This window comes from Pan troglodytes, chromosome 15 (assembly GCF_028858775.2).
Source record: "Pan troglodytes isolate AG18354 chromosome 15, NHGRI_mPanTro3-v2.0_pri, whole genome shotgun sequence".
NCBI lineage: Eukaryota > Metazoa > Chordata > Mammalia > Primates > Hominidae > Pan > Pan troglodytes.
In genome coordinates this window covers 19,697,840-19,713,020 of record NC_072413.2, presented here as the reverse complement: position 1 = coordinate 19,713,020, position 15,181 = coordinate 19,697,840, and the positions used below count along the sequence as shown (strand labels likewise).

The 15,181-nt window shown below is 44.2% G+C and overlaps 1 protein-coding gene across 7 annotated transcripts in view; it reads right to left on the bottom strand.

The window, feature by feature from the left end:
• The window catches only part of RPGRIP1 (RPGR interacting protein 1), a 63,157-nt gene that overhangs the window by 26,834 nt on the left and 21,142 nt on the right, over positions 1–15,181 (bottom strand). For 2 of the 7 annotated variants that reach the window (XM_016925847.3, XM_054665913.2), the window contains exons 1-4: positions 6,612–6,982; positions 4,278–4,438; positions 3,047–3,190; positions 2,445–2,595 (exon numbers count right to left, since the gene is read on the bottom strand). In XM_016925847.3, coding sequence (XP_016781336.3) covers positions 2,445–2,595; positions 3,047–3,190; positions 4,278–4,438; positions 6,612–6,843 — 688 coding nt within the window. In that variant the 5' untranslated portion in view covers positions 6,844–6,982. Of the gene's footprint in view, positions 1–2,444; positions 2,596–3,046; positions 3,191–4,277; positions 4,439–6,611; positions 7,071–11,949; positions 12,024–12,485; positions 12,633–13,844; positions 13,869–15,181 lie in introns of those variants that run through there. The other 5 variants (XM_054665910.2, XM_063793192.1, XM_063793193.1 and 2 more) reach the window with 5 other exon arrangements.

Genomic DNA, 15,181 nt, shown 5'->3' with positions numbered 1-15,181 from the left:
ATTCCGATAGCCAAATAATCCAATGCCAGCTTTAGGGAGAAGGTACAAAAGGAGTGACTGGAAAGTAGATGCTAAACTTAGGAAAACACTGGGGGCACATTTTATCTTATATATGACATTGTTTTGGTGTACATCGCGGCCCTATGATTAACTGGTAATTCCGTAAGAGAAGTACTAGAAACACAAAAATATGAATATTTCTACAAGTTTGGTATATTGGCCGTGGAGATAATAGCAAGTTGCAGACGTAGTGTCTATGACATTACATTGAGTCCCACCAAGAAATGCTTCTCCTTCTCTAGCCAGGTCAGTCAGAAGATCTTTCATTCTGTTCAGAATTTGGTTTCAACATAAGAAGGCAAAAAGTACATTATAAGTTAAAGAGTAATGGAGTAAAAAGTGGGAAAAGAGACTTACTGGAAAGAGGTAGGAAATATTGGCAGTGGGATGCAAAGATAGGTAGACAGTCTAGCAAATCTGGGTATTATCTCCCAAGTCCAACCAATGAGAAACTTTGATATATAGCCTGCTTCAAATTGGGGAATATTTGAGTCATCACAGTGTGCTGCTGCTGAAGGTCATATTTTAAGAGTTAAAGCAGTAGAATAAAATATTCTGGACACATCGGAATGTCTTCATGACACACACACACACACACGAATAAGGAGACTACTTTCTTAATTAACAAGATTAATATAATTAAATATAATATACTTAAAATTTTGCATTATGTGATGCAGGAGTAATAATCTCAGCATAAAAAGAATTTCTATAAATCAACAGGATACTGTTAAGAAGTAGGCAAAAGATAGGAACGGTCAATTCTCAAAAGGAATAATACAAATAACTGGTGAACATAGAAAAACTCTTTAGCCTTACCAGTGATCAAAGAACTATTAGCTAAAGCAAATAAATCTTCAGACGTAGGTAGGAGCAGTGATCTTTTATCAGACTCACCCTGACATGGATAAATCACGGCCCAGAGACACTTATGTGCTTTTATTCTTTTTTTTTTTTTTCTTTTTGAGACAGAGTTTCGCTCTTGTTGCCTAGGCTGGAATGCAATGGCCTGGTCTCGGCTCACTGCAACTTTGCCTCCCGGGTTCAAGCGATTCTCCTGTCTCAGCCTCCCAAGTATCTGGGATTACAGGTGCCCGCCACCATGCCCAGCTAATTGTTCTATTTTTAGTAGCGATGGGGTTTCACCATGTTGGTCAGGCTGGTCTCGAACTCCTGACCTCAGGCAATCCACCCGCCTCGTCCTCCCAAAGTGCTGGGATTACAGGTGTGAGCCACCGTGCCCAGCCATGTCCCTTTATTCTATTCCATGCTCACTAAGAAACCTACTTACTGATTTTGCTTCCCGAAAGAGGGCTGCCCTGAACTGTGGTTCCAAGTTCCTCATGGAAGCAATGGAATAGCCACTATTGTAAAATAACAAACATTTGGGTTTAAATATCAGCTTCTGGTTAATTTGGTTTTTGTGAGTCAGATCTTTCACCACTGGGTATAATAACAAAGCCAAGTTTCTTGACAAACAAGCCTGAGACCAGGCTCTGGTCAGCAGTGACTATACTAAGTATAGGAGGCACCACAATATGAAACTTGCATTCAGTGTCCAGCCAGCTGCCCTGTCACTGTCAGCATCCTCAAATTGCAACAAAGATTTTAGAGATTTTAAGAGAGAAATCACTGACAAGAATAACAGGAGATGAGTGATGAAGTTCTATTATCTGTCTAAAACTGCTTTGAGGAAACAGTGACTAGGAGAGAGGGACAGGGGAGAGGAGCAAGAGAGAAAGAATGAGAGAGAGAGAGAGATTGTGTGTTACACCACCACCCTGAGAGCCAACAGTGACACTCATTCTCACAACAGAATTAAGCCCCTGGAAGCAATTGCTGGGCCCACTTGAAACTCTACAGAGAAATCAGAAAAACATGATGGAGGGAAAGAAGCTGCTAACATGTATTAAAACAACAAAGATGGGCCGGGCGCAGTGGCTCGCACCTGTAATCCCATCACTTTGGGAGGCCGAGGCAGGTGGATCACCTGAGGTCAGAAGTTCCAGACCAACCTGGCCAACATTGTGAAACCCCATCTCTACTAAAAATACAAAAAATTAGCCAGGCATGGTGGTGGACATCTGTCATCCCAGCTACTTGGGAGGCTGAGGCAGGAGAATCGCTTGAACCTGGAAGGCAGAGGTTGCAGTGAGCCAAGATCGCACCACTGCACTCCAGCCTGAGTGACAGAGCAAGACTCCATCTCAAAAACAAACAAGCAAAAAAAAAAAAACAACAAAAATGATAGGATAAAGAACAAGAGGGATAAGTCATATGCTAAGGATATGAGAGGCACCCTTCTTGACAAGTACACAGAGTGGAACACAGGCGTTAGCTGTGGAAGGGTCCCGAAGTGAGGAGAACAAAGGACTAAGACTTGCCAGATGTTGGAAGGTCATGGCTTCTTAAAATACCTTCCAGCTGCTTGATACGGTTATTCTTAAGGTCTAGTAGTCGAGTCAACCTCTCCAGCTTTTCTTTGTGATCTCTATTATCATTGTCAGCTTTTGTCATCATTGCCTCCAGTTCCTCCTGAAACAAAATAATGTCTGAACTTTTCTATCTCAGTGGCCTAAAACCAAAGAGCATAAAAAATGTGGCACTGGCTAGGTCAAGAAGACTGCTATCCTTAGCTGGGCAGGTTCACCCACTAGAAGAAGGTTTGATTTCCTTGCAGACCCCTCCAAGACTAGTTGTGCTATCATTGAGGTAGGGTGGTTCCTAGGACTGGCAAAATTTGAACCCAGAAGCCTTACGCTTGCCATTGGCATGGGCTGGCCCCATCACTGGCTCCTAGTGCCAAGGTGCCGTGGGCATGTGTGAGTCCTCAAGTTCTTCAAAGGACAGCCATTGTGTGTTTGCTCAGGATAGCTCATCACCTGGCATCAGCCCTGGAAACTTAGGTCTTGCTTCATTCCCAGTCCTGTGAGTGGTTCCCACGTTCCTATTATCCATCCCCTTCCTGTACCATCTTTCCTTGCACCTGATAACACACGTTGATTTTGCGCTGCAGAATAAGCATGTCCCTGGTCTTTTCTAGTTCCAATGTGGTCTCTGCGTGTGATACTTGCAACTCATTTAGCACCTGGGACAGTTTCTTTTCTTCTTGGTTTTTGGGTTCACTTGGCTGTAGAGGGAAACGCATTGGTAAAAGGGAGTATAAATATGACAGGTAAAGTAATAACGATAAAACATAAAACAGTTGTTGGTAGTAGTAAAATGCCAGCAGCAGAAACTACTCCAAAATGTAAACAAGGACCTGTATGACTTCACAAGTGCTCTTTCCCCTAGTTCTCATGTTCAGTAGCAGCAGTGAAGGGAGATGATACAGCCACTAATGGCTGTTTGCTCTTCCACAGATCTTTTCAAGTCCTCATCTGAAAAAGATTCTAAATTTTATGAGCTGCAAAGAGTGGAAGAAATGGGTGGAGCTCATGAAGTTCTCTACGCTCAGCCTTCTCATAGTTTTCCAAAAAGTGTCCTCAAGCAGGGCACAGTGGCACGTGCCTGTAATCCCAGCACTTTGGGAGGCTGAGTTGGGCGGATCACCAGAGGTCAGGAGTTCGAGACCAGCCTGGCCAAAATGGCGAAACCCTGTCTCTACCAAAAATACAAAAAATTAGCCGGCTGTGGTGGCAAGCACCTGTAATCCCAGCTACTCGGGAGGTTGAGGAAGGAGAATTGCTTAAACCCGGGAGGCAAAGACTGTAGTGAGCCGAGATCCCGCCATTGCACTCCAGCCTGGGAAACAAGAGCAAAACTCCAACTCAAAAAAAAAAAAAAAAAAAGAGTGGGCCGGGCGTGGTGGCTCACGCCTGTAATCCCAGCACGTTGGGAGGCCGAGGTGGGCGGATCACGAGGTCAGGAGATGGAGACCATCCTGGCTAACACGGTGAAACCCCGTCTCTACTAAAAATACAAAAAAATTAACCGGGCGGGGTGGCGGGCGCCTGTAGTCCCAGCTACTCGGGAGGCTGAGGCAGGAGAACGGCGTGAACCCGGGAGGCGGAGCTTGCAGTGAGCCGAGATCGCGCCACTGTACTCCAGCCTGGGCAACAGCGAGACTCCGTCTCAAAAAAAAAAAAAAAAAAAAGAGTGTCCTCAGTCAGGACAAAATATTATTTAGTTAGTTTTCTAATCTCATCATCTTCCCTAGAGATATTTGCCAGAGATCTTTCTGCAGAGTGGACTAGTTTGTTTAAAGAGGCTCTTACCTCGATCTGAGTGTTCTCTTGCAATACAGCTGGGTGAGTGGCTGGTTCAGATTGCCTGTCAGGAGGTTGGGAAATTGTGGCTGCATTTTGGAGGAGCTCTACTTCCTGTTTATGCTTCTGAAGTATGTTGGTGACTTCAAGCTTCAGATCCTCATTTTGGGCTGGGGAAAAATAATCCAGAAATGTGAAATTCTGTAGTTATTTATCACCATGGTCAGAGTTGGATCAAGTGTGAATTTAATCTTCCCACTAAGGTTTAATTAATGTTATAAATTTGAGAAGCAATTCTCTATTATTTCTACAGAGGAGGCCTCTAGCTTATTGACTCAGTAAACTGAGGTGACACTACTTGCACTCCGAAAACAAAACAAAAGACACCTGCAGAATGGTAGAGTGGAAAGTGGAATAACAATAACAACACAAAACAGAAAGGGAATCACTTGACTAGGGTAATCCAAACTTTTTGACAGCAGCATCGAAACCAGTATCTCACCAACTCCACCCCAACTCCATTCTGACTTCTAGGTTATTAGCTCTCTGCGGCACCCATCTTCACCCACCCTGGCCTGGATGGAGGATGGGCATTTCTGTGTTCCAATGTGTGTGTGTGTTTCTTTTTCTCTTTAGACAGTCTTACTCCATCACTCAGGATGGAGTGCAGTGGTGCGATCTTGGCTCCCTGCAACCTATGCCTCCGGGGTTCAATGATTCTTGTGCCTCAGCCTCCTGAGTAGCTGGTATTACAGGCGCACGACACTACGACTGGCTAATTTTCGTGTTTTTAGTAAAGATGGGGTTTCACCATGTTGGCCAGGCTGGTCTCAAACTCCTGGCCTCATGTGATCTGCTGGCCTCGGCCTCCCAATGTGCTGGGATTACAGGCATGAGCCACCACACCAGGCTGTGTGTGTGTTTTTCAGGGAACAAAGGTAATCGGTGTTTAGTGAGCAGATCATTTCCATCATGCATTAGAGAAGGGATTAAATTAGATTGCCCTGAAGGTCCTTACAAGACTTCATTTGTGCTTCAAACATACTAATTGGCATGTGCTCCTAAACATGGTTCTTGCCTCTATTTTTCTTGATTTCACATATTTCTTTTCCTTCGGTTCCCTATTTGAATACACTAAAACTTGATGAGATATAAATTTGATAAGACTAAATATTAAGGTCCAGGCTAGGAAAAAGTAGTAAGATGAAGGTCTTTTTGACAGTATTTAAAAATGTTCCAAATACCTATCTCCTGAGATCCAAGAGTTAAGACGGGGGTGAACTGGCAGTGGTAACCAAGAATAGTAATTTTCTACTCAATTTCAAGAATTGGATGGCAAAAAAAAAAAAAAAAAAAAAGTATTCCAGTTACCTCTAAAATGATGAGAAGGGTAAAAGACAAAGAAATTCACTTTCAATACTTTCAGCCAGGTGTAGTGGCTTTCACCTGTAATCCCAGCACTTTGGGAGGCTGAGGCGGGTGGATCACTTGAGGTCAGTTTGAGACCAGCCTGGCCAACATAGTGAACCCTCGTCTCTACTAAAACATACAAAAAATTAGCTGGGTATGGTGGTTGGCACCTGCAATCCCAGCAACTCGGGAGGCTGAGGCAGGAGAATCTCTTGAACCTGGGAGGCAGAGGTTGCAGTGAGCCCAGATCGCATCACTGTACTCCAGCCTGGGTGACAGAGTGAGACTCTCTCAGAAACAAAACAAAACAAAACAAAAAACTTTCAATAAACTGAACGTTTAAAAAACATAATAAATTAAAAACTGGCAGGCCGGGCACAGTGGCGCACGCCTGTAATCCCAGCACTTTGGGAAGCTGAGGCTGGTGGATCATCTGAGGTCAGGAGTTCACGACCAGCCTAACTAACACGGTAAAACCCCATCTCTACTAAATACAAAAAAAAAAAAAAAAAAAAATAGCCAGGCGTGGTAGTGCATGCTTGTAGTCCAAGCTACTTGGGAGGCTGAGATAGGAGACTCGCTTGTACCTGGGAGGTGAAGGTTGCAGTGAGCTGAAATCGCGCCATTGCACTGAGCCTGAGCAACAAGAGCGAAACTCCACCTCAAAAACAAACAAACAAACAAACAAAAACTAGCATCTTCTCAAATGGAAAGACATTATATAGGAAAAAGTATACATGAGAGGTAGGTAAGTGTCATGTTTTCCTGATTGTAGATCTGATCTATTGCTAGTGTTCTCATTCTAGTTACCTACAATCCACAAAATAATAGGATCAAGTGAGGGGATTGAAGAAATGATGGCTCAAGTTATCTTCTCCCAAACCAGAGGTAGAGGATGCCACATTTGAGAGAGCTCTTCAAGGTCCAGCCTACCTTTCTCCCAGGACAGCTCAAGTAAAACTTTTCTCTTGTCCTCCAGCTCAGCATCCAGCTGATCCTGCAGCTGAGAGACTTGCTGCTGTAGCTGTTCCACTATGAGCTCGTTGCTCCAGTGGGGCTGACTGGAGCTGTCACTGCTGTCCAGCATGCTGGCAACGGAAAGCAAGCTCTCAGATGGATACCCCAAGGGGTGTGATATGACGTCTTTATTATCCAGTTTCAGCATCTCCTGGACCTAGTTCCTCATTCTCTCCCCTACATGTTTTTTTCTGCCCTTGCTTTATTCATAACTGTCATTTACCAACTGCCTTGGAACTTTTGAGTCCTACTGAGTTATTGCTCAGTACCATTTCTGTTTAGGTCTCAGATATCTGACTGAGCAAACACCCCAAGTCATATCCATTTCCCAAGGAACTTCTCCACCATGATGGCTTTCTTTAGTCAGGGAACTATGTACCAAGACCTTCTCAGGCCTGCCGGATTAGAAATGAGGAACAAAATCTTCCTTTTCTCAAACCCCATGCCTCCATCTACCTTCACCAACGGTGAGTTTAGAGAATATTTGTCTTTGACCTAGATTATAAATTACTATGCTGAAGGGCGGGAATTAAACTTTTCAACAACTGTATCCTCCACCCTATTGTATCAAGCTGTCAGAGCAGACCCATTTTGAGTATAAAATACACATGGCTGGTTCCTTTTTTTTTCTTTTCTTTTCTTTTTTTGAGACAGAATCTCGAGCTGTCACCCAGCTTGGAGTGCAGGGGTGCAGTCTTGGCTCACTGCAACCTCCGCCTCCCAGGTTCAAGCGATTCTCCTGCCTCAGCCTCCTGAGTAGCTGGAATTAAAGTAACCCACCACCAGGCCCAGCTAATTTTTGTATTTTTAATAGAGACGGGGTTTTACAATGTTGGCTGTGCTGGTCTTGAATTCCTGACCTCAGGTGATCTGCCTGCCTCGGCCTCCCAAAGTGTTGGGATTATAGGTGTGAGCCACCATGCCCAGCCACATGGCTAGTTCTTGGTCATTCATACAAATGAAATGACACTAATAATCAAACAATTATTTCTTTTTATGTCTTATTTCTTATTTATCATTTTAGTAAATGTGGTTTAAAAATAATTTACCAGGCTGGGCACAGTGGCTCACGCCTGCAATCGCAGCACTTTGGGAGGCCGAGGAGGGCAGATCATGAGGTCAGGACTTCGAGACCAGCCTGGCCAACATAGTGAAACCCTGTCTCTACTAAAAATACAAAAAGTTAGCCAGGTGTGGTGGCAGGTGCCTGTAATCCTAGCTACTTGGGAGGTTGAGGCTGGAGAATTGCTTGAACCCAGGAGGCGGACGCTGCAGCGAGCTGAGATCGTGCCACTGCACACCAGCCCGGGTAACAGTGTGAGACTCCGTCTCAAAAAATAAATAAATAACTTACTGGCCAGGCTGGATGGTTCCCACCTGTAATCCCAGCACTTTGGGAGGCCAAGGTGGGCAGATTATCTGAGGTCAGGGGTTCGAGGCCAGCCTGGCCAACATGGTGAAACCCCATCTCCATTAAAAATACAAAAATTGGCTGGGCGCGGTGGCTCACACCTGTAATTCCAGTGCTTTGGGAGGCTGAGGCAGGCAGATCTTGAGGTCAGGAGTTGGAGATCAGCCTGCCCAACGTGGTGAAACCCCGTCTCTACTAAAAATACAAAAAATTAACCAGGTGTGGTGGCAGGCACCTGTAATCCCAGCTACTCGGGAGGCTGAGGCAGAATAGCTTAAACATGGGGAGGCAGGGGTTGCAGTGAGCCGAGACTGCGCCACTGCACTCTCAGCCTGGGCAACAGAGTGAGACTTTGTCTCAAAAAAATAAATAAATAAATAAAACCACAAAAATTAGCCAGGCATGGTGGCACACACCTGTGGTCCCAGCTACTTGGGAGGCTGAGGAAGGAGAATCGCTTGAACCTAGGAGGCAGAGGCTGCAGTGAGCCGAGATCACACCAGTGCACTCTACCCTGGGCAACAGAGTGAGACTCTGCCTCAAAAAATATATATATATAATAAAAATAACCTACTTAGGCAAGTATTAACATTTCTTGGCATTTCCTGACCATATATCATGTAAGGACTCAAGAAAATAGTATTTTGAGTGATGAAGGGGAGAGGCAAATAGTAATGTCTATCACAGAGTAATGTCTATCAAAGTGGATACTCCCCACACTGCTTTATTTCACTGAGCTGAAGAACATCAGTTGTTCCCAGATGCTCCCGTAAGACCTCCTCAATCTACCCCCTGCTGCCTTTTACTAGATCAAAAGGTACTTTTAAGTTTTTTGTTTTTTTTTTTTTTTGAGACGGAGTCTGGCTCTGTCGCCCAGGCTGGAGTGCAGTGGCGCGATCTCGGCTCACTGCAAGCTCCGCCTCCTGGATTCACGACATTGTCCTGCCTCAGCCTCCCGAGTAGCTGGGACTACAGGCACCTGCCACCACGCCTGGCTAATTTTTTGTATTTTTAGTAGAGACGGGGTTTCACCGTGTTAGCCAGGATGGTCTCGATCTCCTGACCTCGTGATCCACCCGCCTCGGCCTCCCAAAGTGCTGGGATTACAGGCATGAGCCACCGCGCACGGCCTGGCACTTTTAAGTTTTAAAAACTATTTTCTTTTACTTACAGGTTTTTTTTTTGTTTGAGAGTCTCACTTTCTCACTGCACTGCACTGCACACAGCTCAATGCAGCCTTGACCTCCTAGGCTCAAGCAATCCTCCTGCCTCAGCCTTCTGAGTATCTGGGAATACAGATGCATGCCATCATGCCCAGCCAATTTTTTTTTTTGAGACAGAGTCTTGCTCTGTTGCTCAGGCTGGAGTGCAGTGGTGCAATCTCAGCTCACTGCAACCTCCACCTCCCGGGTCCAAGCAATTCGCCCTGCCTCAGCTTCCCAAGTATCTGGGATTACAGGCCCCTGCCACCACGCCCAGCTAATTTTTTGTATTTTTAGTAGAGACAGTGTTTTGCCATGTTGCTTAGGCTGGTCTCGCACTCCTGTGCTCAGGCAATCTGCCTGCCTTGGCCTCCCAAAGTGCTAGAAGTAGAGGCATGAGCCACTGCGCCCAGCTGCCTGGCTAATTTTTTTTTTTTGAGACAGAGTTTTGCTCTTGTTGCCCAGGCTGGAGTGTAATGGCCTGATCTCGGCTCATCCCAACCTCTGCCTCCTGGGTTCAAGTGATTCTCTGCGCCTGGCTGGCTAATTTTTAAAATAATTTGTGGAGAAGGGGTTTCATCACGTTGCACAGGCTGGTCGTGAACTCCTGAGCTCCAGCGATCCTCCTGCCTCAGCCTCCCAAAGTGCTGGGATTACAGGAATGAGCCACCATGCCAGGCCACTTCCAGTTCTTTTTAATTATAAAATTAATGCATGAATACACGCTCATTGTGAAAAATTAGAATAATATATCAGCATATAGAATAGGCCAGGGTCGGTGGCTCATGCCTGTAATCCCAACACTTTGGGAGGCCAAGGCAGGTAGATCACTTGAGCCCAGGAGTTTGAGACCAGCCTAGGCAATCTGGCAAAACCCTGTCTCTGCACAATATAGAAACTATTAGCCGGGTGTGGTGGCGTGTGGCTGTGGTCCCAGCTACTCGGGAGGCTGAGGTAGGACAATCACTTGAGCCTGGGAGTTCAAGACCAGCCTGGGCAACATGGCAAAACGCCATCTCTACAAAAAATACAAAAATTAGCCAGGCATGGTGGTGTGCACCTGTGGTCCCAGCTCCTTGGGAGGCTGAGGTGGGAAGATTGCTTGAGCCTGAGAGGTGGAGGTCGCAGTGAGCTGAGATGACACCACTGTACTCCAGCCTGGGTAACAGAGTGAAACCCCATCTCAAGAGAAAAAAAAAAAAAAGAATAAAAGTGAAGGTGCCCCTTTGCCTTATTCTAATCCTCTTATCTCATTAAAGGTTTGTGGAATCATAAAGATACATAACATAAACCGTGTCAGAGTTAACATATTCATTTTCAGCTTGCTTTTTCTTTTTACAATGTATCTTTTTTTTTTTTTTTTTTTTTTTTGAGAGGAAGTCTCTCTCTGTCTCCCAGGCTGAAGTCCAGTGGCGCAATCTCAGCTCACTGCAACCTCCGCCTCCCGGGTTCAAGCGACTCTCCTGCCTCAGCCGTCTGAGTAGCTGGGATTACAGGTGCGTGCTACTATGCCTGGCTAATTTTTGTATTTTTAGGAGACACGGGGCTTCATCACGTTGGTCAGGCTGGTCTCTAACTCCTGACCTCGTGATCTGGCCGCCTCGGCATCCCAAAGTGCTGGGATTACAGGCATGAGCCACCGCGCCTGGCCATCTATCTCATTTTTAACAGCTGCATAGCACTTCATTGTGAGGATGCAACATGCTTTATGTGATCAATCTCTTATCAGTGGTTTCCTTTTTATTTGTTTATTTGTTTTTGGTTTTTTTGCTATTACTATCAGGTCAGTAATTCACATTCTTTTTGTGGAGAACAGGGTCTCACTATGTTGCCCAGACAGGTCTCGAACTTCTAGGCTCAAGTTATCCTCCCACCTCTGCCTCCCTAAGTGTTAGGATTACAGGTGTGAGCTGCTGCACCCAGCAACATTCTTATTATATACATATATTTGCACATACACAAGAGAATTTTTTCATTTTGATTCCCCCCAGCCCCCCAAAATATTTGGGGGCCAGACATGGTGGCTCGTGCTTGTAATCGCAGCATTTTAGGAGGCTGATGCAGGCAGATGACTTGAGCCCAGGAGTTTGAGATCAGCCTGGGCAACCTGACAAAACCCTGTCTCTACAAAAAAATAGAAAAAAATTAGCCAGGTGTGGCAGCGCACACCTGTAGTCCCAGCCACTGGGGAGGCTGAGGTGGGAGGATTGCTTGAGCCTGGGAGACTGGGGCTGCAGTAAGCCTAGAATGCCACTGTTTTCCAGCCTGGGTGACAGAGAGAAACTACGTCTCAAAAAAAGAAAAAAGGAATTGCTGGTTAAAAAAAAAAAAAGGAAGAAGAGTCAGGAGAATCGTTTGAACCCGGGAGGCAGAGGTTGCAGTGAGCCAAGATCGCACCACTGCACTCCAGCCTGGGCAGCAGAGCGAGACTCCATCTCAAAAAAAAAAAAAGAAAGAGGATATGCACATTTAACATTTTAATAGTGTCAAATTCCCTTCCAAAAGACTGCCGATTAATATTCTCACTAACAATATTGAGTACCAATTTTCCCATATATTTATTAATGCTAGGTATTAGGAATGAACTTTCTATAATGTCTTTCATAGTAACACTGCTCTGGCACCCAAATGTGGTACTCACCTTTCTAAGAGTTTGTCATAATTGTCATTCAGCAATTTTCGTTCTTTTTCCAAATCTTCAACTCTCTCCTGAAACTAAGAGTGATAGTAGCCCTTGAGATAAAATGTTAAAATCTATTCCCCTGCACAGGATTTCCCCTGTCCATGGCAGGGAGGGGCGTGGGTGAGAGGCTTTCTATCGCCATCTCCAGTGTTTGAGAAGCCATCCAACTAGAAAGACTTGAACCAATTGAAGGTCGGCTAGAAACTTGTATTGGAATTAATGAGGATTTTCCAAAATAAGTCTTCACTGTTTCTGGGTTTCTACTGCTAGGGAAGCAGCAAAACATTATGAAAGAGCAAGGACTTTGGAAAACAGACATAAGTACAAATCCAAGCTTTCCCTCTAATGGTGTAATCTTAAGCAAATGATTTAACTACTCGGAGCTTCGTTTTTGTCATTTGAAAAAATGCAATACTCATATTGTTGCTAAGATACACATTCTAACATCCCTGAAGTTGAAATGTAGATGGTATCTTTCAACTATTATTATTTACCTCCTTCAGAGTCATCTGCAAGATAGACACATCTTCCAGTTGGCTCTTCAAGCTCACAGCCTTCTTGCTTTCTTCCTTCAGCTCTGCCCTAAGCTCATTCACTTGCTTGAGGAGGGCCTCATGGGCTGCACTCAGGATTCCCTGATTCTGGGGCAAAAGGAAAGTACCTCTGGGAATGGTCATATCACTCAGCACGAGTGGTCTCCAGACACCAGCAACCCTAGCATTCTCTAACAGATGTCACAAAGAATGACTTTGATTAATAGCTTATTAGCTTTGTACTGTTCGTTAACCTTGTTTTTCACCCTAGCATTTCTCTGGAAGTATAATTTCCCTGGTAGGTAGGGTTTCCATTCTGGGCAATTGTAGTTCATCATTTGAGCCTTAATTTTCTTTTCTTGTATTTATTTATTTATTTATTGAGACAGTCTCGCTCTGTTGCCCAGGCTGGAGTGCAATAGTGCTAGGCTCACTGCAACCTCTGCCTACCGGGTTCAAGCAATTCTCCTGCCTCAGCCTCCTGAGTAGCTGGGATTACAGGCATGAGCCACCACGCCCGGCTAATTTTTGTATTTTTAATAGAGATGGGGTTTCTCCATGTTGGCCAGGCTGGTCTCGAACTCCTGACCTCAGGTCATCCACCTGCCTCCGCCTCCCAAAGTGCTGGGATTACAGGCGTGAGCCACCGCGCCTGGCCCTTGAGCCTTAATTTTCTCAAGGTTCAAATTAATCCCTAGCTTTAAATTAGTTGCCACCTTCCAAAGCTGCCTTCACTTTCTAAGCTATTTGACTGCTTTTTTATGATGACTCCGTTTGTACCTAGACAAGTGACATGTTAACTCCAGAAGTTCTGTGTGTGTTTCTGGCGGACTCCTCTGGTGAGGCACAGCTGGGTGGTTTCGTTTGGAACTCTGTCTTAGTGGTGATTCTTAAGCACAGACATTCACCTGGCTTCACATGCAGCCCACTCACAGTGGTGAATAGGGCCAAATATTTAAGGCCATCTGAGAATACCTGCAACAACTTTGTTATATCTCATCACCTCACACATGCTAGAAGAATACTCTTAGGAAGTTTTGAGCAAATGCTATAATTTGCTCCAGCAATAGGCTTAAAAATACCATGCCAAATATTTCTCAACTCCAATCTCATATTTCAATTTTTATGAAAACAGTGCAATAAGTATCTGTATCTTTTGATAATTGTAATAGTATCATTTTTAACAGAAACTATATGACATAATAACATTGATTTAGTTAGCTAAATTCTGGTGTTATGTTACTTGGAGATGAACATAGATTTCTTTGGGTTTGATTATTCTGGTTACTAAGAAACAGAGACTCAATTCTTATTAAGTACCTTCTGGAGCAAGGTTTCGTATGCCTGGAAGAAAGAAATTATTATTATTTTATTGATTTATCAATTTCATGATATATTTATCACTGTAATATAATGCTTAACATTTTTAAAGACATTATAAAAATCCCACAAAACAAATCAATTTGTGTACTTGTTTACTAATTGTTGCTATTTTTCCCCTGCCCTAGCTTGCCAAGTAGTCTGTGACTGCAATCATTCACACCATTTCTCAAAAAAGAATGAAGGGTCATTTATTCACATTTGCATTGTACTTGGTGGATTATCCAAGAAAAATGTTTAATCTTAAATTAGGTACTGTTACTTAGCACGCTTCAGAAAGATCTCTTCAGTTTTAGAAAAAAAAAAAGAATGATCATAACAACAGCTAAGTAGTTGCTGTGTGTTACTGTGTGTTTCATTACCTGCCACATCATGATCATTATAATCATTTCACATATATTATCTCATTTAATCCTTGTAGCAAATATGAGAGGTAAGTTTTCGTTTTTGTTTTTGAGACAGTCTCACTCTGTTGCCCAGGCTGGAGTGCTGCGGCACAATCTTGGCTCACTGCAACCTTGGCTTCCCAGGTTCAAGCAGTTCTCCTGCCTCAACCTCCCAAGTAGCTGAGATTACAGGTGCCCCCCACCACACCCAGCTAATTTTTGTATTTTAGTAGAGACGGGGTTTCACCATGTTGGCCAGGCTGGTCTCAAACTCCTGACCTCAAGCGATCCACCCACCTCAGCCTCCCAACCTTTTTTTTTTTAATTTATTTTTTATTTTTTAAAAAAGGTCAAATAATCTTTTTGAGAGAGAAAAAAATTGATCATATCAACTTGCTTAAAACCCTTTCACACAGCTCTCTGCTGTTTGTAGGATAAAGTCTAAATTCCTAGCATGTTCTGTCTTTAATGACAACGAGAAAAAAAATTCTTAGTGTGTCCTTCATGACCAGACCTGATGTTTCTCACCTCTGCTCTCATGGAAAGCCCCCGCTTCTCTTACACACTTATTAACACAAGCTAATCTTTTAGTATTTCGGTATTTAACTCACTAATCTATTCCTTTATTAATCCTTTTCTTTTTTCTTTTTTTGAGACAAAGTCTCACGCTGTCACCCAGGCTGAAGTGCCGTATCGGGATCTCGGCTCACTGCAACCTCTGCCTCCTGGGCTCAAGCACTCAAGCAATCCTCCTGCCTCAGCCTCCAGAGTAGCTAGGACTACAGGCACACATCACGATGCCCGGCTAATTTTTGTATTTTTGATAGAGATGGGGTTTCGCCATGTTGTCTGGGCTGGTCTCGAATTCCTGAGCTCAAGTGATCCTCCCTC